General features: G+C 36.2%; 1 protein-coding gene across 1 annotated transcript in view; it reads left to right on the top strand.

Annotated features, from left to right (window-relative positions):
- spel1 (DNA mismatch repair protein spel1) overlaps window positions 1–26,090 on the top strand; it is a 70,771-nt gene that overhangs the window by 29,637 nt on the left and 15,044 nt on the right. The window contains exons 3-12 of the mRNA XM_083123768.1: window positions 9,961–10,084; window positions 11,526–11,674; window positions 12,126–12,236; window positions 12,706–12,873; window positions 14,147–14,338; window positions 16,315–16,700; window positions 19,246–19,460; window positions 21,294–21,439; window positions 23,685–23,856; window positions 25,804–26,025. Of these exons, the coding sequence (XP_082979894.1) occupies window positions 9,961–10,084; window positions 11,526–11,674; window positions 12,126–12,236; window positions 12,706–12,873; window positions 14,147–14,338; window positions 16,315–16,700; window positions 19,246–19,460; window positions 21,294–21,439; window positions 23,685–23,856; window positions 25,804–26,025 (1,885 nt within the window). The remainder of the gene's footprint in view (window positions 1–9,960; window positions 10,085–11,525; window positions 11,675–12,125; window positions 12,237–12,705; window positions 12,874–14,146; window positions 14,339–16,314; window positions 16,701–19,245; window positions 19,461–21,293; window positions 21,440–23,684; window positions 23,857–25,803; window positions 26,026–26,090) is intronic.

Here is a 26,090-nt window from a genome sequence, read left to right as displayed (position 1 = left end):
CGTTACGTTCTCTCGATCAGGATAAATGAGGGCGACGTCTTCTGCAACAATGTTCAACAAGAGTCATTTCATAAATATTGCACAAAGTGGCAACACTGCGAAGTGGATTATACAATCTGAGTAAATGTTAACGCCACTTGCAGTTGAAGGCTTCTGGAAACGGCACGCGTGTTCATCGCTAGTCAGCGTCAGTTGGAAGTGACGAGTATTAGAAGTGCCGTCTCCAGGCGCCTCGGGTACTGTGATGGTTGAAGACCAAAAATCGTGTTTTAAAATTGAAAGTTTCCGTGACAAAAACCCGATAGAAATTCACAGTGCTTTGCGTGAAGTTTGTGGTGAGCAAACAGTAGACCGTAGACTTTGAAACGTAGTTGAAGTCGCAGTCAAACGATTGGAGAAGTCCCATCATCTCCACGACCAAAACATTTCGACAACACAAACAAACGTGAAACAAATTATCACCTTTGCCTACGATTACAAAGAAATCATAATGACTTGATAGAGTCTCGTATGAAACTAGTCTTACTGCAGCATTTTATCGTGCCTGGATCAAAAAATTACGCAGAAAGAAGCACAAAAAACAACCTTGCTTGTTTTGGGGATGAGCCTCTCATTTTGCACGCCCGCACTTGAGGAAGGTTTTGACCGATTTGCTGAGAAATTATGAGTAGGAAGTATTGACTCACCGGCCATACAGTCCCGACATGAGTCCACCAGACTTCGACTTATTCCCCAAGGTGAAAGAGCCCATGCATGGACAAAGTTTTACTTCCTTGGAAGGGTTTTCTGCAGCGGTACCCCGAGCGGACTGAACAACATTGGTACCCTAACTGACACAGCAAATCTTCCGAGACGTTGGAATACGGTTATTGAGAATTATACTGAAGGACTAAGTAGTTACTGCCTAACATGTAATGAATATGTAAGAAAAAAATAGTGTGTATTATTTATGAAATGACCCTTGGAAGATATTAAAATTGCAAGCACCTAATTACAAACATCCACGAGAATCTGACTTTTAGAATTGCAATACATTCATACAGTACGAAACCTTCCGCGCAATTCTGCTGTCAGTTTCGAAGGTTCCTTCTCCATCTGGTCTGCAAAGGCTTGGAATGCTCTTCCCGATTACATTTCATCTGCTACATCTCCCAAAAACTTCAAAGAACGAGTTCGGGACTGGATCAAGCTGTAACGTCCTTCGTTTCCCCAATCCGAGAGAAAAACCACAGCCATAAATCTAGGGTTGTATGTAGTGCACACCGACAAAATAGGGCTAGTTTGGAGTTGCCAAGCATCTTGCCACCCCCACCCCTACCCCTAAAACAATGGGGAAGGCGAAAGAAAATAGTAGACGTGTGTGGAGCGAGTGACAGGACGGGTTTAGCGTGGTTCAGGCTAGGGGTTGGCACAATTCAAGCGCTTGAGAGAGGACGGGAGTGCAGAATGTCCAATGTGTGAGGAAGACGAGACGAAATTCCACATTCTCCTCCATTGCAAAGAAACAGCAGAGGCTAGAGGGAAATACATAAGGGATATGAACGAATCAAAAATGGAGAGGCTAATGAGGGCAATTACGGGGAGGGGAAATGGGTGGAAGGGACGAAACTCAAATAAGGGACCTTGGAACCTTCCTACATTACATCTAGACAAAGAGGACGAATAAGATGAGGGACGGGAGTGAAAGTGCCTGAGAGCGGAGTGCAGAAAGCTTCTTGCTGACAATATAATAACTAGTGCTATCAGTGTAAAATTATGAAGAAAGAAAACCTTAGGTTGATAGATTGTAGTGAGGGAAGAACCCACAATTAATATGAAAGATAAAGTTGAACATGTAAGGACATAAGGAGAGGGGTTATGGGAAAAAAAGGCTTCATTAATGTATGGAAATGTGTGTACAGCCGCAAAGGTTCATACTGAAATAAACCTATATTCTATTCTATTCTAAAACAGGACAGGAAGAGGGTGGCGCAGGTGGACGTTCTTCCCTTGCTTCCTTGAGCATTTTTTCTGGAGTAGGGAAAGATTCAGTGCAGTTCCTTTTCTTTTTAAAAGTTCTTGTCTTCATTCCTCCCTCACATACATGCCGCTGGGCGATGCAGTGACCATACCCAGAGGAGGGCTGGCTGCTGGTAGACGAGAAGGGAGAAAAGATGTGGCAACGCTTTCGACTGTCAACCTTGGCACGCGTTGTGGGTTCGGCAAGAAGAGGGATGGGGTAAGGACACTATAACATGACGAGTTACAGTTTAAAGTGGGATCCGAACCACTACGTGCCTCTACCGGGTATCGGACCTGGGACCCCTTGATTACAAGGCAACAATGTTACCACTGTGTGATCGGCGAGGCGCAGCAAGGCTGTCGTGTTATTCCAATTATATTTAGATAGAATGCGAGTCCCTGTTCTAGGCGTTACTTTTTCTTACTGCTAAATCGTTTACGTAAACCAGGCGAAGATGGATTAGAACTCTTCTGCACATGATTGGTGTATGCCATGCGTAAACATTCCGTTGATTATCTCTAACATTGACATACATTTTTATTTTTGCTAGAATTAACCTATCATGTGACCTGAGTGGAAATTTGGCATTATTACAACATGAAACAACAATAATCTTGGCCCTTTGTGCCGACTGTTCTGGCTTTGTGCCGTCTGTTCTGCCTTTCGTGGAAGAATGCTTGTTAAGGTCATTCGTTTGATAGCAGATTCGGCTCAGATATTTTCGTTTCGTTTCCAGTTAAATGTGACTGATTAATGAAATTGGCACATGGTCATTTGAGACACTCAATCCGAATGAACTTTGCACTTTTTCTAGGATTTCTGAATCGGTACCACATTTCAAAAGATTTCGTCGAATAATTGCTGATTAAACAACGAGGAAAAGTTATATCATTTTATTGAAAGATAGATCCTTTCAGGCGCGTCGACTTCTCACCAGTGGCGGCGATTGGGGGGGGGGCATGCCCCCACTTTTCGCCACTATGCCAAACCTTATCTACAAAGGGAAATATACTTCTTTGCCCCCCCCCCCTGTTTTGGCACCTTGCCCCCCGGTTTTGGAACCTGGCACGTAATAATAATAATAAAGGTCAGTTTTAAGCCCACTTATGCTTAGGTAAGCTAATGTGGACTGGACTTACAGTTCTTTAAACTGGAGGTCCAGTAGTGGGATCTGAATTGATGTGCGATGTGAATCGAATCAGAAACCCAGACAGCTTTACCATTACACCAGTCTTAAAAGAGCACGTGTAAATTGAGGCTAAAACTTTCTGCATCACGGTTGTGTAGCAATAGTTTTTTTATTGTTGATTTCAAATACTGTATTATTACATTGTCGTAAATCCTTTCTACCTTGCTTGTTGTAACACTGGAACGTGAAATCGATCTCGGTGCAGCGAATTAGTTTCAGCCGCCTTAGCAGACGACGCATGCACTCCTTCACCATCTGCCGGAAATTGAAGTGCCAGACATGCAGAAAACATCGAGAATTAACCAGTTTTAAAAATGACAATTTGGAATTTCCCGACTGCTCGGAATACTGAAAGTCGGGATCGGGACGTCCCGATCCCGACTTTTTGGGATCCCGCACACCCCTACTATTCTGTATTCAGAGGTGTGTGGATATTCCGCATGACTACCGACCGATCTATTTGCTTCGAATTACGAGATTTATAACTCCATGACTGTGTAAATTCTGCGATTTTTTTTTTTTGCACGTTTGAAAATATTACGGCACCTACATTCTGTCTCGGGCATCTGTGGAGCAAGGCCGCGCAACGATAGAGAAGGGGAAAACGAGTGAGCGGAGCATAGCAGTGCGTACTGCTGCAAACGGCTGGTATACTGCTCGCATTACCAGCTGCTGGCTGGGAGACACAGATTATACTACTGGGAAAGAACGCATTGGCGATCAGTTGAATTATTTATCATCTTCGACTGACATCGGGCATTTTCGTGTCACAAGGCACCGAGTGTTGCCAGCGGGAGGAAACAAATGAGCGTCGGATACATAGCATGTTGCCAAACGTACTGTAATACGGGGGGAGTGAGTTGATCAGCGCCGGTACTGGATAAAAGTTGTACAATAGTGCACAAAGCACGGAAAATTAGTACACAAAACAGCCAAACACTGTACAAACAGGCTAATAAAAACAACCGACAAAAATAGACGTACGCTTGGCAACGGGAGAGCGATGTTACCCCTACAGCTTTTACTTCGCAACTGAAGTTGTTGACACTCATTGAACCACACACCCCTAAAGACGATTGGTGAACAGATGGAGCTATGTAGCAAAAAGTAGTTCAGCCGCCAGTTGAGCCCGCGATCAGTATAGCTGCTGGCAACCATGCACTCATATCCCCTCTCAGGCGTTCATTGGTCGAGCCCTACCTGCACAGAGAACTTGTTTTCGTTCCCTTGCTCAAGAGATTCCCAGGACGGAATGCAGTGATGCAAATCCCACGAAATGTATTTAAAATAATAATAATAATAATAATAAAGAGGAGCCGTAGCTTCGATTTAAATGATAAATTACGTTTCGCCCTTGGCTGCACCTTTAAATAAAATTTGGGAACACTTAAACCGGTCGTGGTTTTATGTCTTCATAAATTTTACTTAAACTTGGTGCAGCCAAAGGAAGCGATTTTTGCCTATTTTCTCGAAATGGAGTTAGAGGCCCTGGTGAATATTTATCACCGTTCACAGTTATTTTCCTTTCATTTTAACGTAATTTAACAATTCCTCCTGAACTTTCAAACTTTTAGAACTAGTTTATTTGGTTGGTATATTTCATGAAATTCACTTACATTATGTACCCATTAAGTTAATCAATACGAGTATGGAAGAAACAAGAAAGTGGAGAATAAAAGTGACCATGGCTTGTTAATTTAATATAAACTTTATGCTCAGATAGGTTAATCAGGACTGGAAACCCGTATTAACCCATTCATATGAACTGAGTGGCCAACGAGTAGGGCAACTGAAGGTATATGTATTCATAGTATGAATGTTTTCTTTATATTCACTAGAATTCTAGAGTACACTTCTATTGATCAGATTTAACTCTAATAAAGTCTAGTAGAAGAAATTCCAGTTGCGTAATGCAAGAGGAAGACATGCATTGTTTGTTGAAATACATTCAAGGTAAATTAATAACACTGGTCGACATTTTTAGAAAAAAGTTTGAATGTTTTCATATCAATAGGTGTTTTGGCAGTATTTCGAATGCTGATCAAATCCGGGAACTTTTCTAACGATGGAAGCGGCCCCGGCGCCCACCCAGCGTCGAATAACATGGGTACCTGGGGGAAACCCTGGGGGGTAAAGGCGGTCAGGGGCGTGATGCTGATCACATCACCCCCACTCACGACCGGATCAAGAAAGTGTGGGGCGTTACCCCCACACCCCCTATACGCCTTCATGGCGTGGTGCTATGCACAGGGGAACACTTTACTTTTTATCTTTTTTTGATCATGCACATGACATTAATTTTTCCCATCAAGATTTTCCAAAATTTCACAATCAAAATTCTCATATTCGCCATTCCATTACACCTATTACAGAATGCAATGAAATAAATTCATACAAGGGAAATTTCGGTTGTTTACAAACCATCAAGTGATTCTGGAAGTAATCGGAAATGACATCCATTTTTTCCGATCACGTCAGCCTTTTTTTACAATTTCACAATCAAAATTCTCATATTTGCCATTCCATTACATTTATTACATAGCGCAACAAAAGTGAAATTTCAGTTGTTTACAAACCAACAGGTGATTCTGGAAGTATTTTGAATGCTGATCATGTACATAACATTCATTTTTCCCATCAGGATTTTCCAAAATTTCACAATCAAAATTTTCATATTCGCCATTCCATTACACCTATTACAGAATGCAACGAAATAAATTCATACAAGGGAAATTTTGGTTCTTTACAACCCATCAAGTGATTCTGGAAGTATTTTGAATGCTGATCACGGAAATTAAATCAATTTCTTCCCATCACGTCAGGATTTTCCCCTAGGTCAGGATTTTTCTGCACGTCACGAATTTCAATCAACACACCATATTATAACATTGAGTATTGGAGATTTGGTGAAGGAAATTTTCATGAGGGATTAAGAAAATAAAACTACGTAATCAAAGTCCATACAATTTTTATGCCAATGTGTCACGTGAATGTGTAAGATGAATTAAATATTTACAATTCTATATTCATTTATAGTTCAGGATTTGTATTGTAGAAAATCAAAATTTAACCACCATCTAAACAGAGCCATCTATTGGGGAAATAATGGAACCACAAATTTTATTGTGAAATGAAGGTAGTTAATATATTGCTGTTTTCTAAAAAAAACAAGACATGATGGGTAAAAATAGATTTCATTTCTGGAATCATCTTGCTGAAATTATTCAGAGACAACAGTCATCCGCGAGACAACGAAACCCATGTCGACCATTGTAATTTTGAGAATTCCATCTTCATAATCACCAGGCTCTAGGGTGGACATTAGGAGTTATCTAGCTCAAGAAGATGATCTGCACTAGTAATGTGTTAGAAATTTAAATACATTCAAAGCAAATTAAAAATACTGCAAAAATGAAATAATTTTAGACCTTACACATTCATATCTACTGGATTCCTGGAACATAAATATATTCAACAAAAAACTCAGTTTGGCTACCTTCTAGTGCATAGAATGAGAGTTTTGTAGCCCAGGAAGATGTTCTGCATTAGTAGTGTGCCCAATTAAACACTTTAAAGTGAATTTCAAATAAAATATTAGGCAATGGAAGTTATACAGCAAGAATAATCAAAGTATTGTTTAGGGAAAGTTCTGTATTTCCAAGTTTCTGTTTTTGTTGTTGTTCAATTAATTTTGAAAGACCACTGGCTCCATTAATACAGGTTGTGGTGTCTAGATTGGAGATAGTAGCAAGTCACTGCTGTGTTTACTCCTGGTTGTTGGTAGTTTTGTTTTACAGTGTCTGGCAGTGATGGTGCACGTTGAGTGCTAGGATGTGTCATTGCTGTGGTTGTGCTTCTCCATGCAATATGGTTTATGCATGCTGTATGCATGTTGGGTTAGAAGTTGGTGGTTTTTTAGTTTGATGAAGAGAAATTGCTCTATAAGTATAGTGAAAATAATTGTGGAATGCCAAAAACTATTATCGTAAATTCATCATGAGGCAATTTAATTTTTTTTCTTTTTTTTAAAAAAAAAATCTTACTGTGCATAGCTTTCTGCCACTTAAGGTAATAGCTAGAGGCATGCATATTTCGTTTTTGATGGAAACACGAAATGTGAAATAACACCATAATGTTCATTTTTCATGTTTTGTCGCAAAATGATTCGAAAGGAACTGCAAGATACAAAATAAGCTCTCAAACACAAAATTTAGAGTTTATTTACCAGCACAACACTTCTGAAGTCTGAATTATCCTGCAAGTTACGCAAATCACAAAATTGATTAATCCTGCTGTAAATATTTGAGATGCAATAATGGACTCCTTTACGCATGGATAAAATTAATACTCTGGTAACAACATAAAATGTGCTATTAGGAGGAAAAAGTTTATATTATGTGTAATAAGTGGATTTTCTAAAGTCAAATATAGGATTATATTCACCAGTTTAACACCAAAATGCCATTTTTACATTTCGCTTTTGATCATGAAATATGCCGAGTTTTTTTTGGCCATAATATTGATGTTTTATTCACCAGAAATATGTGGCTCTACTAATATCTATTAATGATGAATTCCAGACCTTGAACGTGGGACTGTTGGTGGTAAAATTGCAAGGCTTTTGAATTGCTTCACATTTTTATGTGAGAGTTCACACAGCATATTCTTTATAACTCTACACTCTCAATGTGTTTTGTTGAATGGGCTGCGTAAAAGTTAAGAGCAAAATTTAATAATTATGTATTTCAGCATAGTTTTGCTCCCATCTTGTATATGAAGAAAGTTCTAAATGCATGTAATAATAATAATACTATGCTGAGGCACACAAAATTGTGAGTTTCAAGGTCAACCATCTTCCTGCTCCACTCTTTAATGTCAGTGATTCGACAAAGTGGGCTGTTATTATTACCATGAGTGACACTAATAGTGATGATGACAATGAAAATATCCTCGAATGCCACAGCAATGAGGGAAATGATTCAGCAGGCACAACCTCAATAAACAAATTAACAGTATTATTGCACACGTGTACATTTTTTTCAAATGTTTGCTGAAAATCCAGAAATGGCAAATAATGTTAATTTCAAAAGCTGACTGGAGACCCATGTGGCATAGGCAGAATGACTGTACAATGAATTAAAGGGCCATGGATAATACTGAAGGAAATGAAGCCCACTTCCATACACCATGGAAACACTACAGAGGAGAAGATTATAACTGGCTTGGATGGGTTTTGTAAGGAAGTTGTATGTAGGTCTGTTTTTAGTATTTATAATTGTGGAGAATATCCAACTGCTGAAAACAAGAATTGATTTAGCAGAAACAATAAACTTTTGAGATTAAACAAAATCCACGTTACGAATTCTGCAGTGTGTGGGGTTTATAGGAAATGCAACGATGATCAAAAGTTCTTGATGAAAGAAAGGATATTACTTGTATGTACTTGAGCATCCATCCTTTTATGAGTTGGACAGTTCCGACACTTCAGATACTTAAATTGTGTCGGCGTGTGTGTATGTTTACTGTTTTATATTGTGCTCAGTATTTTAAATGTTTTAGTCATTTGTTCAGAATGTCTGTCGTTCTTTTCTGTTATTTATTTATTACATTTAAAAGTATATATAAAAAAAGCATCAAATAACGTAAAAGTATAAAATATTGTAATGCGAGGGAGAGATCGTCAACCCAACATGGCAACAGTACCCTGGCTATACGTGGCCTTGAGGCTTGCAATTTTGTGTCCCTCAGTATAATATAATAATTTGCCTGTAAAAATAATATTTTATTATTTTAAAGGAACATTTTTCCCAATTATAACTTAAATGTATATGAATCTACCCTCTACAGGCGTAAATGGAATATTTTTGGGGTCAAAGACATTTGTATGGTAGGAAAGGGCCTTAACCAAATAAGCTTCACACATGTCATTCGATGTAGAACTAAGTGAAGTATTTGGGCAAAATAAACTTAGAAAGGGAAAAAAAATAAAAATTGACATATATTTTTACCATTTAAGAGAAATTCAAGAAAGATTGCTTTGGTTCTTAAAGCAGGTTGTAATTTAATGAGTACCTGATGTGCATGTAACAAAATGTATGATTGTACAGCATCAGAATACCATTGATTGTGTATTTGAATTCTTCCAAATGTTTACTAGTTTATTTACTAATAAATTATTCTTAATTTATGCAAAAAAAATGTGTTGAGCCTGTTCAACACTGATTGTACATATTCTATTCTTCAAAATTTCTTTGAGATTGCAGCAAATACTATTACTATTTTTTAGGAGACACTTATTGTTTCTTATGTAATTAATTCTCTTACATGAGTAAGAATAACAAAAGAACATGATTTTGCAAGAAATGTCATTTGCGTAGTTCTCGAGGGGAAAAAATTGTGGAAAGTATTTTTTCTTCAAGGTAGTAAATAGTAAAAAGAATACAATTAAAGTTTTTAGATATATGATGCACCTAATGATGTAAATCATGGGATAATGAGAATTAATGGAAGTTGATAATGAGTGTATGAAGACAAGTGCATAATAAAGGAGACATTCTCTCTCTTAGGGAAGACGAGGCTTCATAAATTACTACATAAGTGCGCACATTTTCAATAACTTGCAATACATATGGTAGCTCTGAGATTGGGAATTCTCTAACTAGAATGTAAGTACTATTTGAAAATTGTTACTGTCATTTTTATGTTTTGCAAGTCATTGTTAACTTAGAGTAATGCCTCTGTTTAAACAGCTTATTTATGTTGCTTTCAGAAACCACCAACAACGTTTAGAGTCTTCAATCGGAATGATTATTACACTGTACATGGATCGGATGCAGTGTTTGCAGCAAAAGAAGTTTTCAAAAGTACTGGTGTAATTAAGTACCTTGGTCCAGGTAAGCTGCTTAATGAAACTAGCTTTGCAAGTATGATGTGAATGTAAACGTACTCACTCACTCACTCATTCGTTAGTGTGCACACTACTTGAATAAAGTCATGTCTTTCACTTAAACTTCTATTATTGGTTAAGTGGTAGAGCAGCCACAGGCTGAACTTCGCCCATGAATAAAGAATTTCTAATTCTGATTCTAATTATATTTTTTGTGATGTTTGTGTTTCTTCACAAAGCAGTAAACGACTTGATGTCTTCACTTTGCAAATGAAACCTCATTTTGCAGAATTCTGACAAACCTCTAGAGCCAAAATTTTGCCTTTAATGCTGGTTTTCTTTCTGAGAACAGTTCCATTGACTTTCAGTACAGAGGGTAGTTTCAGGGTTCAACAATCATTGTATGTAAATTCTATTCTATCTGAAATTGTCTGGCAGATTAAGGGATACAAGAAGGTGAAGATTTGAGAATAGCATAGATTTTTAAGGACATGTGAACTAATGTTACAGCTCTGTAGGAATTTCTAAATCTACATATGTCCTAATAGGTTCTTATTATTAATTCAGAATGGTTATATGAAAGCCAGTCACTCAACAATGAGAATGAATTTATTACTCACCAAAGACATCAGACAGGGTCCATTTCGACATGGTCCTTTTTGAAGTAGTCTCTGTCGAGTTGAATGCACTTGATCTAATGGTTCTGCCAATCATGGCACTGGCGTACTCCTCCAAAATTTGGAGAAAATCAAAATTTTCAAATAAAAACAGTGAAAACTCTGGTAGTGTCGATGACTGTATATCATTGTCTTGATCATTTACATTTTATTTATAATATTCGAGCTTATTTCACTAGCAGTGATGTTATGAAGAATGTTGTTATTGAATCCCCTATTAATGTTGTTGATTGTTGATTTGGTGTTTTAAGTCCACTTTATGCACAGTAAGGCTAATCGGGACTGGACCTACAGTTTAAAGTGGGATCCGAACCACTGTGTGCCTCCACCGGGTATTGAACCTGGGACCCCTTGCTTACAAGGCAACGACGCTACCACTGCACCATCCCTATTAATGTGTCTCATGTCTTTGGGAAAAGGTGGGGGGGGGGGGGTTGGAGTGGGTTGAAAGAAGAAGGGAGTGTTTATTGTGATACACCGAGCACACAGGATGAAAGACTGATCATTGTATGTGTTTAGATTAAGGAACAACCTATAATTTCAGTAAAGAGTAAGCTTCAATTGATTTTATTTATTTAATAGTCTTGAAAGTTTTTCAATGTAATACTCGTGAATATAATTAAAAACATAATTTTGAAATGTTCTGCATCATACTTTACATGAAATGTGGAGATGCACGAATTATTCTTGAATGAAATGCATTGTTTATGTAGAAACTGTACTGTTTTAAGTAATTGTCAAGTGAATATATCTGATGCTTTTAATTTGCAGAAAACAATAAGGTGGAATCCCTTGTCTTGAGTAAAATGAATTTTGAATCATTTGTTCGAGAACTTTTGCTTGTGAAACTGTACAGGGTAGAAGTTTATTCTAATAAAGGAACAGGAAAGAACAGCAATGATTGGTTTGTAGAATTTAAGGTAAGTAATTTTGATGGACAGTAGAAGTTCTGGTTTTGGTTAGAAATGTGCTTGAAACATTACAAGTAAATTACTACAAACAACATCAAAACTTTTTATTTCTTTTTTTTTTAGCATCTCAATTCCTTGTGCATGAAAATGAACATTCAGTGAAGTTCAAGGAATGACACACTCTTTTGCAAGAAATAAAGAAATTGCAAGTTTTCTTTTATTAATTATGCATTTAAAAATATGTTAATATTTGCTTTGGCACATTCAGTAAGTGACCAAGAGTAATTCATTTTTCTTTCTGAGACCCTTGTGTAAAAAGCTGAGACTTCGGTTATGTTTTGTGCATCAAGATGTAGAACATGGATGTTTATGCCATTGAAAGTGGTCTCAGTAACTCAAGTCTATATTTTCAGCAAGTTTGACCATGTTGATAGTACTTCTGATTTTCACTTAATTTCAGGCATCTCCTGGAAACCTTGTGCAATTTGAAGATGTGCTGTTTAATAATGTAGACATGTCTGTCAGTCCTGGAATAATTGGTGTTAAGTTGGGAGGTGATGCAAAAAATAGAGTAAGTGGTATGAGTTTACATATTTATTTTTCAAGTTAGACGTATTTAACCCATTAATGCCCTCCAGGTTTTCATACTAACCAGTCCGTAAAAAAAAGCTTTCTTGAAACCTGTAATGAATTTTATTTGAGTGGTTGGTCTATAAACAATTCATCCTGTTTTTTGGGGCTTACATGTCATTTGGAGTTTGTTACTGGCAGCTTTCGGAGTCTGCTTACACTTTTTCAAAGAAAGTATAATTACTTGTTTTTAATATTTGTTCAAAAAAAATATTGAACACCATTCTAAAGCTATGTAGTTATCATTGCATCCAGCTATTTTTATCTTCCATTTTTAAGTAAATAGTAAGAGTGAAATTACATTGCCAGTAGGTGTTTATGAGATGGAAATGAAATTAGCTTAATTATTTTCTTTCCTGTTAAGGGTTTCTTTTGCACTCCATTTTTTTATTCTTCTTTTTACTTTACAGATTCTTGGTGTCAGCTTTGTGGATGCAACTCAGAGGAAATTTTCTGTATCAGAATTCCCAGATAATGACATATTTTCAAATTTTGAAGCTCTTATAGTTCAGTTAGGACCAAAGGAATGTGTTATACCTGCCAGTGAACAAAGTCAGGAATATGCAAAGATTAAGGAGGTGAGTTTTCCTGTTATAACTTTTAAATGGGAAGTTATATAAATCAATTAAAACATGACTGGTATTATCCATGTGTCCATCCATATTAAAAAAGAAAGGTAAAGCTATTTCCCGGATATTGTAACATGGGGTTGGATGTTGGGGCTAAATATTTAAAGATTAGTAAAGTAAGAATAAGGCATTAATGGGCAATTCCATGAAACTTGAAACCAAAATGTCAAATTTTCAAATGTGTCTAAGTTGGTCGTATCACATACGAAAGTTTAGGTTAATATCTATATTTTTTTTTGTGCCACATGATATTTTGCATGAGAAAAGTCATAGTGCTGATTTTGTGTGTTATAATATTATCGCATAAGTGTTGTTGTAAAGTGATTAGAGAAGTACAACAACTCCAATGCAGTACATAATCAACCAAATCAACTATCTGGGATTTGTAACTGAACTGAAACATAAACACGGTCTAGATGAACACTTTAATTATTCCCAAAGTGTTGGTATGAAACCATTTCACTCACTCATGTTTGTTTATTTTTTCCTATTTTTGTGATATAAACTGAAAATTTATGTCTGTAACACATAAGTGTTACGTCCGAAACATTTTAATGGTACTGTAATAACGAATTTACAACAATTGAGTACTTTTACCATTAACTTCATAAAAGTTCAATCTCTAATCATTGTTTGTATGTGAGAAGTTTCTATATTAATTTCTAATCTCGCAGAAATATTACAATTACAACATGAAATGTGTACTTTCTATTATTTTCTGAGTTACGTCCGTAACAGAATAATTAAAGACTTGAATTTCATAAATATGGCAGCGTAAACTGTGTGTCAATATTAAATATTTGTGAGAAAATCAAAGCTTTTATTTGATTCGTTTAGAAAATACACCACCTCAAACTTTCAAAATGTTACATCCGTAACTATGGAATTGCCCTAATGCATTTTATTAATGGCAATCCTATCCGGTTTGGGAAGGAGATGAAAACATATAAGTGGGAAAAAATGGTAAGACCACCTCATTCAGTGCAAAAATATGAAAGATAAAGTTGCTTTTGTTGATCATCATATAACTAGTATTAACTATGTGAATTTATTTCATTGTGTTTGGATTATGTATGTTCTCTAAAGATCAACCGTTATTTCTTTGTACCTTACACATTCTGTATGGCTTGATTCATTTACGTATAAACTCACATGAACTTTTACTTGTGAATCTAAATATTAGTTTTATTTTTTCTCCCTGAATTGTCAATATATATTGCAGGTTGCAAAGAGAAGTGGCGTTGTGATTACAGAAAGAAAACGAGCAGATTTTTCACATGATAGTGGACTTGTTCAGGATTTAAATCGATTGTTACATTTTGCATCAGGCCAACAGGAAAATGCCGGAGCCCTGCCCGAGATGAGTCTAACAGTTTCTATGGGTTCACTTGTAGCTGCAATAAAGTATTTAGAGGTAATGTCATTTCCTGTTGTTTTGAAAGTACAAGAAAGGTATCTAAACTCAAGTTCTCGATAATTCCTAGACCATGGCATTCTGCACTCGAAACAATTGCCAGGGTCCACCACTGACTGCTAGTCAAGAGGAAAGATCTAGAAGTGAAACAACATTGTTATGTTCCCTGCACATGCCAGGGTTTGCCAGAAATCCATCTCCAGTGTAAACTGTGAAAAGTTGCTATCTGGTGGTATGTCTACCTTCGGGGTAATAAAAGTAAATGTGCAGAGATATATACTTTCTCTTTTGTCAGTGTTTGGAATGTGATAGTGCAAGAATCCAAAGAGATACGTTCCAAACGGTTTCCTCTGTCTTGAAAGAGGTTAGAATAGAGCCGGTCTTGTCTTTTAACAGTGCTACAAATACATCTAACCCATTTGCAGTATTACAAAAATGATCAGCAAAAGATGTGTAGTGATAATCAATTAATTGTACAAAATTAATAAAATGGGTTTCAAAGAAAATTGGATAGGCAATGAAAGATGAAATGTACGTGGGCGTACCCAAAAGAAACCGAACTAATTTTTTTGTGAACTTATTTATTCACAATTTAAGTACAAACCTTCAATCCCCTTCAAAGTACTCTCCACTTGCATAAGACACTTGTCCAATCTTTGATTCCATTTTCAAAACATTTTTTAAAGTCATCTTTTGTGATGCGTGACAGCGCCTCCATCGTTTTTTCTTCACCTCAGCAACATCAGCAAAACGCTTTCCTTTCATGTCTCCTTTCATTCTAGGAAACAAAAAAAAGTCGCACGGGGCAAGGTCGGGTGAGTATGGGGGATGAGGAACAGGGGTCATACCATTTTTGTTCAAGAATTGTCGTACAGACAGGGCTTTGTGAGCCGGGGCATTGTCATGATGGAAAAACCAGTCACCCGACTGCCACAAATCTGGCTGCTTCCGCCGCACACTGTTGCGCAATCATTTCAAAACTTCCAAGTAGAAAGCCTAAAATTCGCTGCACTGAACTCCAAGTCACTCCCGACAGCTCCACAATTTGTTCAATGGTCCGTCATCGATCTTCGTTGATGATTTCACGAATTTTTTCAACATTGTCATGTGTTCGGGCCGTGGAAGGACGACCAGAACGAGGTTTGTCATCAATTGACATTTCACCATTTTTGAAACTGGAAAACCACTCAAATACTTGAGTTTTCCCCATAGCATCGTCCTTGTACGCCGTTTTTAACATTTCAAGAGTTTCTATTACACTCTTTCCGAGCAAAAAGCAGAATTTCACCGCCGCATGCTGTTCCTGAAAATCAGCCATTGCCAAAATGACGATCACACAAAACAGCTGTCACTCTAAACTTCTCCGCCGAAACGTGTCCTGACCTGCTTCAGCGACGGCACTCGGCTTACGGACTCAGGAAGGTTCGCTCTATGCGCTCCTAGCGGCAAAACGCGGTACTACAAAAGCTCTGCCCACCACAAAATTAGTTCGGTTTCTTTTGGGTACGCCCACGTATTAGTGGTATTGAAAGTAAACATGGCAGAGGTACTGAATTGATAGAGTAGTCATGATTGGAGCTATCAACTTACTTTTAGATATGTGCTAATACTACATGAAAATGTTGTCAAATACAATATAAATGTAGAATATATCAATACTTTTTTAATCAGTGTATCTGGATTTATATTCATAAGGACAATAACAAATTTACAAAATTATGAAAACAAAACAGGCTATTTATAGAAGAATTGGAGTAGTAGAATTTTGGGAAACTGTTGCATTGATTAATTTGAGAAATATTTTGAACAACTGTAAAAATCAGATTTTCGATTTAGAAAATTCAGGAATTTACTGCTACATAATGAAATGCCTTTGATCCAGTTGTATTTCTATTCTTTATTACACTACAGTAGTAATTTAATGACAGTTTTGATCTTCATTATTCATACTTTCGAATTATTCTTATCTTTTGTAGCTCCTTAATGATGAGGCTAATTTTAACCAGTATAAACTCTCAACATTTGATTTGTCCCAGTATGTGAGGATGGATGCTGCTGCTGTTAGAGCATTAAATCTTCTTCCCACGTCTCTGGAAACCATGACAAATAAGTATCAGAGCATATTTGGCCTCCTTAACAGATGTCGCACGCCCCAGGGCCAAAGGTTGCTGGGACAGTGGGTGAAACAGCCATTGCTGGATGTCAATAGAATTAGGGAGAGGCAGGACGTGGTGGAGTGTATTGTTGCTGATACCGAACTGCAACAAATGCTAACGGAAGAACATTTGCGGAAAGTTCCAGACTTCCAAAGTTTATCTAAGAAATTTCAGAGGAAGAAAGCTACGCTTCAGGATTGTTATAGGTAGAGGCAGATATTTTTGGTAAATAGAAAAGCAAAATTTCGGTACAAAAACAAGAGTCAATTTTGGGTTCAAAAGCAGTAAATAAGATGAAATTTCGCTGTTATAGCGGTGAAAAAGGAGCAGATAAAATGACATTTTGGTTTTAAAAATGTGAATATAATCCAAAATTTGATTTAAAAACTGCGCTATTATAGAAAATGAACATATCCCTTCTAATAGCACATTAAATCATTGCCAGAATATTAAGTTTATTCCTGTATAAAGGGGTCCATTTTTGTTTCTCAAATGTTTGCAGCAGAATTAATCAAATTTCCGTGAATTGCATAACTCACAGGATAATTCTGACTTCAGAAAGTGTCACGTCGGTATATAAACGGTAAATTTCATGTTAAGAGTCTATTTTGCATTTTGCAGTTCACTTCGCATCATTTCATGACAAAACAGGGTAGGAAAATGCACCTCACACCTTTCAGAAACATGAAAAAATAGCATTACAATGTGTTATTTTACATTTTGTGTTTTCGTCAAAAACGAAATATGCATGCCTCTAGTTATAGGTAACGAGCTACAAGTTTTATTTGTTGTTGTTGTTCTTCTTCTTGCAGGTCTGGTTAACCAAAGCCCGTTCTGCGACTACAAAAATTTATCATTCCATTGGTAGAGGCATGCACATTTCGTTTGCATGTAATGTTCATTTTCCATGTGTTTAAATAGTGAGGTGCATTTTCCTACCATGTTTTGTCACGAAATTATGTGAAATAAACTCTTAACATGAAATTTAGAACCTTCGCAACACTTTCTAAAGTCTGAATTATCGTTTGTGTTATGCAAATAATGGAAATTGATTAATTCTGCTGTGAATATTTGAGTAGCAAAAGTTGACTCCTTTACTCAGGAATAAACTTAATACTCTGACAACTACATTAATGTGCTATGAAAAGCGAAAATTATTTCTCTTGTAGTCTGTGTGTATTACAAGCATAAAAAACACAGTTAAATACAAAAGAGAAAAAAATTGAAGGGAAAAGTTTATTTCGTGTAATAAGTATAGTTTTAAATTCAATTTTAGCATTCTATTCACCATTTTAACACCAAAATGCCATTTTATATACTGCTTTTGAGATGAGCCGGTTTTGAAATTATGTTGTGATATCTAATTTGAATGTATTTTCTCATTTGTTTTCCAAAATTTCTTTTCAAAATTCCATTTCATCTATAATATTTTATTAAATTTTTCTCAACATATTTTTGGTGTTCGAACTCAAATGTACAAAATCTGTTACCTGTTCAATTATTTTATCATTTATATTTATACTATATTTAATCTTATTTCATGAGAAAATGTTTTACTCATTTTTGCAGGTTCTGAGCTGAAAATTTACCATTTTATATTGGATCATTGCACTAATACATGTACAGTGTTCATTTGTAACCTTGTTATAGGCTAATATTTTTGAAATGGAGAACAAAACACTAGACTTTCTACTAGTGCTGAGTCAATACAGCTTTCAACCAATACCCATACCGATATGATAATCTTATCAATTCACACTGATACCAATACTTGAAAATTGCAACAATTAAAAGTTGTTCTAAATATTAGTGGGTGAGTATTCCACTCCAATTCTAAGCATCAATTCACCAGGGTTTTGCTTCAAAATATTCAAGAATTAAGTATATTAAAATACCTCTTACAGTTTTTCACACAATACTACTGGTTAGGAATGTGACAGATTAATCATACTCTATTGGTATCGGCCAATATAGGCATTCCGGTATATTGGTTTAATGGTAAAATTACCAGTAATTTTACCGATCCGATATATCTATAAATATATTAGAATTCTGTTATGATTTTTATGGATAATCTCCATGCCCTACTGTTTTAAAAAGTAAATGTCTAAATATGTGGGTTTTTTCGCATTGTAGTTACCTTGAAACATACATTTATTAAGGAGGTCAATGAACCATTTAGGTTTGACAAGACAAATTCGAATTTTATATTGGATTGATAGAATATCGATTATCGGTACTTTATCAATATCGGCCAAAATTTCATTCGGTCGATCCCTACCAATGGAAAAAAAGGTGAAACATCAAATTTTGCATAATTTCCAGGATAATTAGACACCGTAAAAGTGATGTGAGGCATTTTTGCAGATCCTGAAAAGACCAAAATGCTGTATCGGTAAATAAAATCCAGTTGATACATTCTGATATTGATACCGGTATCAGCTCTGCCCTACTTTCTGCATATGGGAATGAATGGGGTCAGGGGGTGATATTCCATTTTTGCCTCGCAACATCTTTCAGGCCATTTTTGTTTGTTTGTCAGCTTTCTTTTCTGGTAAATGAACAAGTGAAACCTAAAAGTTGCTTTTACCATCATGGAACTGTCGCTGTCTGTTGAGCCCACAGCATATCAAAGTAAACAGAGAAACTTATCACACTCTTTGGTGGAAAATCCTCTCGGATTTAAACCCATTTCCACGTCTTGATGTCCTCTGCATCTGTCATCTGATGAGCATATTCTTGCAATTGCAGAGTTTATCAGTCGTTACTTCGACTACCTCAGCTTGTGGAGAGTTTGGAATCTAGAACCAAAGCTGCAGCTGTAAAGGCTCTTTTTGTGGATCCTTTAAAGGATTGTCTGAGTGATATGGAACGCTTCAAGGAAATGGTCTTGAGCACTATAGACTTGGAACAAGCAGAAAAGGGAGATTATCTTATCAAGTCGTCATTTGATGAAGCATTGGAAGGTAAATTTACTGTCTCGTTGATGAAGTGCATATTTTTTAGCATTTTGTACTTGTTCCTCTTTTCCGTAGATGAATCGTTTATCGTAGCTATATTTTGGTATTTTCTAGGGATGGGATGGATTAAGCGGTATTCTATTGGTATAAGCTGATGTACTGATTTATTTGTACAATTGCCGATAATTGTAGTGATCTGATATTTATGTAAATAACCTGTGATAGTGTACTTATTTTGTGCCAAAATGCATTAGTGTGTTATCATTATACAGGGTGTTTAAAAAAGAATCACCCGATTTCAAAAGTCTATATATTTTTTTATTTATCAAACCAGGAACTTGGAATTGCTTTTAAAATACACAGCTATACATAAATTTTTACATAAAAAATGTTCATAAGTGCTCAATGTGACCCCCTTTGGACGCTCGGAATATGTCCATACGGTAGGAGAATTCGTCCCATACAGATGCGAGCATGTCTGGAGTCAACGCTACCACTGCTGCTGTGATCCGATTTTGCAGTTCATCCACAGTAGTCAGAATACACATAAACATCGAATACTGTGTGCGGTAGGAGGTTCAACACCATACTGTCGCCGAAATTAATGCTGCACTGTTGTAACAGATTCACACACTTCCAAGCGCAGTACACAGAAACCTTTTTGTTGCGACGTCACCATCTTGCTTGAATCTGATGCGAGCGTGCTACTGCTACCTGCTGGCAATCATGTGAAACTCAAGAATATCCTCTTCCTAACAGTACGTTGTTCGATGCGTTTTAGCGAACGGTTACCGAGTTAAATTACTTTGAAATCAGATGATTCTTTTTCGAAACGCTTACATTAGACAACAGCTGGATTTTCAACATACCCCTCTTGTCAATTCGGAAGTCACCATCCTTGGATTCAACATTAGAATTTTAAATGCAAAGGTGGGCATGTGAATGCACTGATTTATGGAAAATTTTCCGTGAAATTGAATGACAGATTAGATCATAGGTGGACTTACACTGTGCAGTGTGTGTGAAAGTAAGTCCCTACTTTAAAACATTTATTGCTCTTAAAATATTCAGAGTAGCACCACATATTTTTTTTTCTCATGTGTAGTTTATTGTTTGCTATTAGTTCTGGTCCAGCACCATGGACGTGTGGCCTAGGGTTTCATACCTTGGGCTCCAGCTACGGGACGTATGCATGTTCAAGTCTCCTGGGGGAAGCGTAACAACTTTTCTCCTGAGATTTCGGCCTGTATATGGGACCGGTGGCCACCCACCAACGTGAGGAAATTGGGAAGGTACAAATGAGTAGTGTAACCCGTTCATGGAAACATACTACAACAACTGAGGTTTCGTTGTGCTGACCACACGTCTTCCCGTAACTGGTTGGGTGATCTCCTACCTTGGCAGGTGGGAGTGAGGATGGCAGTCTGTAGGCAGGCCCTGGCCCTCAACGGCTGTTACACCATGGGTTACTTAATTATTATTATTATTATTATCTCCTGAAGTTACAACTCGATGTGTACTCCAGAATTTGCCCTTATTGGCAGGATTAATATCAGCTTTTGTTTTTCTTGATGTTGTATATTGCTTGTTGCTATCACTAATACCTTTATTTCAATACAAACAAGCACAAAGATTTTAAAGTTGCAACCTTTCAGATTTACTTGTGATGATGATAACCCGATGATAGCTTCACAAATATAACTGAAAGGTCGACACAGCACTTTTTGCTTATTTCTATTGAAATAAAAACATTGACATTTGTACTGGGACAAAGCCATATTTTTGATACATGAAATGTAACAATATATTCAAGTGTAAACATTTTTCATTATCTTCCAGCCTTGAGGACAAAAATGGATGAATTGGAAGAAGAAATGAAACAGTTAACAAAGAAAGTTGCAAGAGACTTGGGTGTTGATCCTAACAAAACCTTGAAGTTAGAATCAAATGCTCAATTGGGGTATTATTTTCGAGTTACATTGAAGGTATGTGTTTACTTCGTTTTATATTGATTCATGTGGTGTATTCCTAAGAGCATTGTTTGAAAAATATGTCTGCAGAAATTATAAACAATTTCTAATGTGTTACTTTGTTTCAAATCGGGCAAACAAGCCCTTCTACTTAACAATCACATTAATGGTAACTTGTTACTAAATTCTTAGTTAAATTATAACTTTCAAAGGTAAAGAGGGATGGAAGGAGTGACCTTCTGATAAGGTGCCCAAAAGTAAATCTCTCTCTTGCACATAGTACACCCGGTAACTACTACTTGTATGCCAACAAAGCCCTGGCATCTGAACCCACAGCCAGTATAATCCTCTGTGGGGTCATTTTGTCATGTGTTTGTCCTTGTGCGTGCTGTGTCCCTTTTACGGCCTTAACTTTTATCTTGGATATGGACATTTTTATCCTAAGATATATTGCTAATCATGGCAAAAATTAATGATACGTATATTTCTGTGCTACAGAAATAAATAAATAAAATAACATTTTTAGTCTTGCAGTTCATACCTTTTAAGATATTTACATTGTAAGAAACAAAAGCTCATGAATATATTTAATATATTAACATAAAGTTTATGACTCCAATGTGCTAGATTTTAACATATCTACAGTCCCTACCAAAGTTTAAGACCACCTTGTCATGTGTTTTTCAGACAAACAGAAAAAGTAGATATGTGATTGCTTTTCATGAAATAAACACTTTAATACAAAATTTGAATTATTATGTAATGTTATTGAAAGGTACATCAAGATCAAGAAAGTGTAAGGGCATATTAATGCACTTATAACTAATAGATGCAACTAAAGGTACAATTTGTAAAATCATTAGATCAACTTTGAAAATATACTTAGAAACAAACATTTCTCCTGAAATTAGATGAATGAAGTATGAAATTTTAATAGTCAATAGGTCCACCTTGAAGATTCAAGCACATTTGCACACGTTTTCTCATGCTGTGGACCAATTTCTGGCATTCTTGAGGCGTAATCTCATTCCATACTTCGGAGATAATCCGGTCCTCGCGTATAGACATTACCCTGGGGCGGCCGTAGCGTGTTTTATCAACTACTGTACCTTGCTGCTTGAATTTGTTTATTGTGTTCGCCACGCAGGTTTTACTCACATTCAATGCGACTGCAATTTCTGTATGAGACCTATTGCATCTATACGTACCAATTATTTGCCATTTCATGCCCACGGGCACAGATTTTTTCCCCATTATCGCGTAGCTTGCGATCCAAACAGCCTGTTTATTATCAAGCGTAATGAAAACAGGTTTGGACTTGCACAATGCTGCTACTCGAAATATGTCTTTCTGCACCATCTATTGAGAGACATTTCAACTAATGACTGATAAAATTTGTTCACTCCAGCGCAGTCGCTGAGGAAGATATTTTTATCTGAAAAACTCTCAGTTTTCGCTGTATTTTTTTTATTTTGCGAATTTTAGAAAATAAAATATAAAACGAGAAAAGTTTTTTGGATTTATTTTTTTGCGCCAAAACCTTCGTTCATGTTCAGCAATACTGGAAAAAATTCAGTACTGTCATAATGACATTGGTTACGTGTATACACATTCATCTGTACTTCAAAATGCTGGATTTTTTAGTTTTTCTTGTATGTACGCATTGCTTGCATTGTAGAATTATTTTCTTGTAGTTAACGGTTATTACAAACATAAGAATACAGATTTTCATTGGGACGTTTCTGAAGAACAATGGTTAGCCATTATTATAACTGTATCTTTAGTCAAGATAAAAATAAATGTCTGATGAAGGGAGCGTGTGTTCTCCTGAAACGTCACAATGAAAAACTGTTTTCTTATGCTTGTAATAACCGTAAACTACAAGAAAGTAATTCTGGATTTTTTAGTTAAGAAATTTGATTTTCCACTTTCGTATCTCAAGAACTACAAGACGCGTACCAATATTTTTTCGGCAATATATGCCTCACACACTATATTCCTTCCATACAATTTCACTCCATATTTGTACCAAAAACTTTCGGTCAGGATTCATTTATATGAAAAAGTTGGTGGTCTTAAACTTTTGGTAGGGACTGTACCAGAGAGTTAATATTACCATTGTTCTTATACCTAGATATTTTGTAGTATAGATGGACCTAATAGTGGGTCTATAAATATATATAGTGTTTACTGTGGTCTGCAAATCTTTGAATCATGCTTAGGTAACACAGCAACTAGTTAAGTTTTTTTCCTTCTGTAGGAGGAAAAGGTATTAAGAAATAACAAAAATTACAAGACGATTGACACAAATAAAAATGGAGTAAGATTTCACAACAATGCACTTAAAGACATGAATGAAGAATATATGAGTGCCAGAGAAGAATATAATGAGCAGCAAAAGGCCCTTGTTTCAGAAATTATGATTATAGCAGGTGAGTTAAAAATTGAAGAATTCCCTTTTTAAAAAATAAGAGCTATGATAAGAAAGTTAACTGCTCTTACAGTAAGAAAAGAGAAAACTAAAAGGTAATTAAGAAAATGAATTTTTCTTGAACATCAGTTGTATGTAATAAGTTTCCTATAATTGTGATTGTAATATTTTTATAATTAAAAGAAGAGAAATTGAATCAGTAATCAGTTGTTAGCAGTAGACGAGCATTTCTGAATGTACAGAGTGTCATTAAAATGGTATGTTTCTTTCATTTCTGCCTTCTGAATATGTTATTTGTTTTTCCACCTTTATCATATTGTTGGTTTACTTCCTGTTGAGTTACTGGACGTGTTCCTTGCTGTTTTACAGTATTGTGATTAGTAGTAGTAGTATGTCTTTTTCACAGAATATGTGATCCTTGCAACACTACTACATGCTATTTCATGTCAGGAAGCAACGTCAAATGTTTTCTGGCATTTTGGTGTTCCAGATTTCCATTTACCGCATTTACTCATGTATAATGCGCACTTTTTTTTTACAAATTTTTTGTCCCCAAAAACTGATGGCGTATTATGCTTGGAATAATTCGAACAGCCAGCATGAAACTATGCATGTTTTCACTATGTCACAGTGTATGACACGTATAAATCAACAGGCACAAGTACAAATTACCAGGTTGGATTTCTTTAGTAACAATAATTTTCAAAAAACACTATAAAAGTGAAATGGCCATTTTCCACTTTGTAACTGAGAAAAACAAACCTGCGCCGTTCTGGCAGAATTTGAGTATACACCTCATGTCACACGGAATGTGTATCAGCAGTATTTGTTGGGCAAGAAATAATAGAAAATAACTTCCTGAGTCCTGCATGTCCATAACCTAATTTTGATCTTGCTTCTACCACAGAAATGAAAGCTTTGCGGTCCTAAACACAGTGGAGGAAGAGGGTGAGGTGGCATGGGTTGACTCATTGTATACAAAATATGATATTCCCCTCTTAATCCACATAGCATCAGCTTTATGACCTACAACTAAGAAAGTCATTTCTTGAACCTGAATTGTACTGCACATTATATATGAGATATAATTGTTTGTCACTTTTCCCTATCAAAAACCAGGGTGCGCATTCTACACACACGTGCATTATACACGTGTAAATACGGTATTTTGTTCCAATATTGTGTGAAGAAACTGTATTTATATAGCAGGTATGTTAATATTCTGATGTAATTCTTGAATATAGTGGAACCTCGATTTTACGTCCCAGGATTTTACATTTTTCTGTATTTTAAGTTTTTTTTTTAGCTTGGTCACCTTAAAAATGTAAAATTGGGGTTCTACTGTATTTTGAAGCAAAACTTGGATAAATTTATGCTTATAAGGGAATGAAATTCTCGCCCACTATTGTTAATCAATATTTTAAACAACTTTTAAGCTGCGTCGTCGCCTTGTAATCAAGGGGTCCCGGGTTTGATACCTGATTGAGCCACATAGTGGTTTAAACTGTAGGTTCAGTCCCGATTAGCCTTACTGTGCATAAAGTGGACTTAAAACACCAAATCGATCAATCAAACTTTTAAGCAGCAATATCGGTGAAAATGACTAACAATATCAGCTTCGGTAATTAGTATTGGCTAAGAATATCAGCATTGGTATGAGTATTGGCTAAGAATATCAGCATCAGTATAGATATTGGCTAAGAATATCAGCATTGGTATGAGTATTGGCTAAGAATATCAGCATCAGTATGGGTATTGGCTAAGAATATCAGCATCGGTATGGGTATTGGCTAGGAATATCAGCATCGGTATGGGTATTGGTTCAAAGTGGTATCGGATCAGCCCTATCAGGTACCCATTAATTTATTTTTGTTTCAGGAAAAATTGTTTTGGTAATACTTTTCTGAAAGTATAGTTTTTCTAGAAATGCCTACATTTTTGTTTTCAGCTGGCTATCATGAAACACTTCAAACTATGAGTGATGTGCTTGCACAATTAGATGTTCTTGTGAGCTTTGCCTGTGCAGCAACCAGTGCACCAATCCCTTATGTACGGCCTTTGTTGAGAGAGAAAGGATCAGGAGTTCTGAAGTTAAAGCAAGTGCGACATCCTTGTTTGGAATTGCAAGATGGAGTCTCCTTTATTCCTAATGATGCCTATTTTGAAAAAGGTAAATACTTCCATAGAATAAGTTTCCGTACATTTGTTAAAGTTAAAAACTGCTGTAGATAAACT

Source organism: Lepisma saccharinum, chromosome 6 (genome assembly GCF_977018435.1).
Source record: "Lepisma saccharinum chromosome 6, izLepSacc3.1, whole genome shotgun sequence".
Lineage (NCBI taxonomy): Eukaryota > Metazoa > Arthropoda > Insecta > Zygentoma > Lepismatidae > Lepisma > Lepisma saccharinum.
The sequence above is the reverse complement of the archived record's forward strand: the minus strand, read 5'-3'. Positions and strand labels throughout refer to the sequence as shown.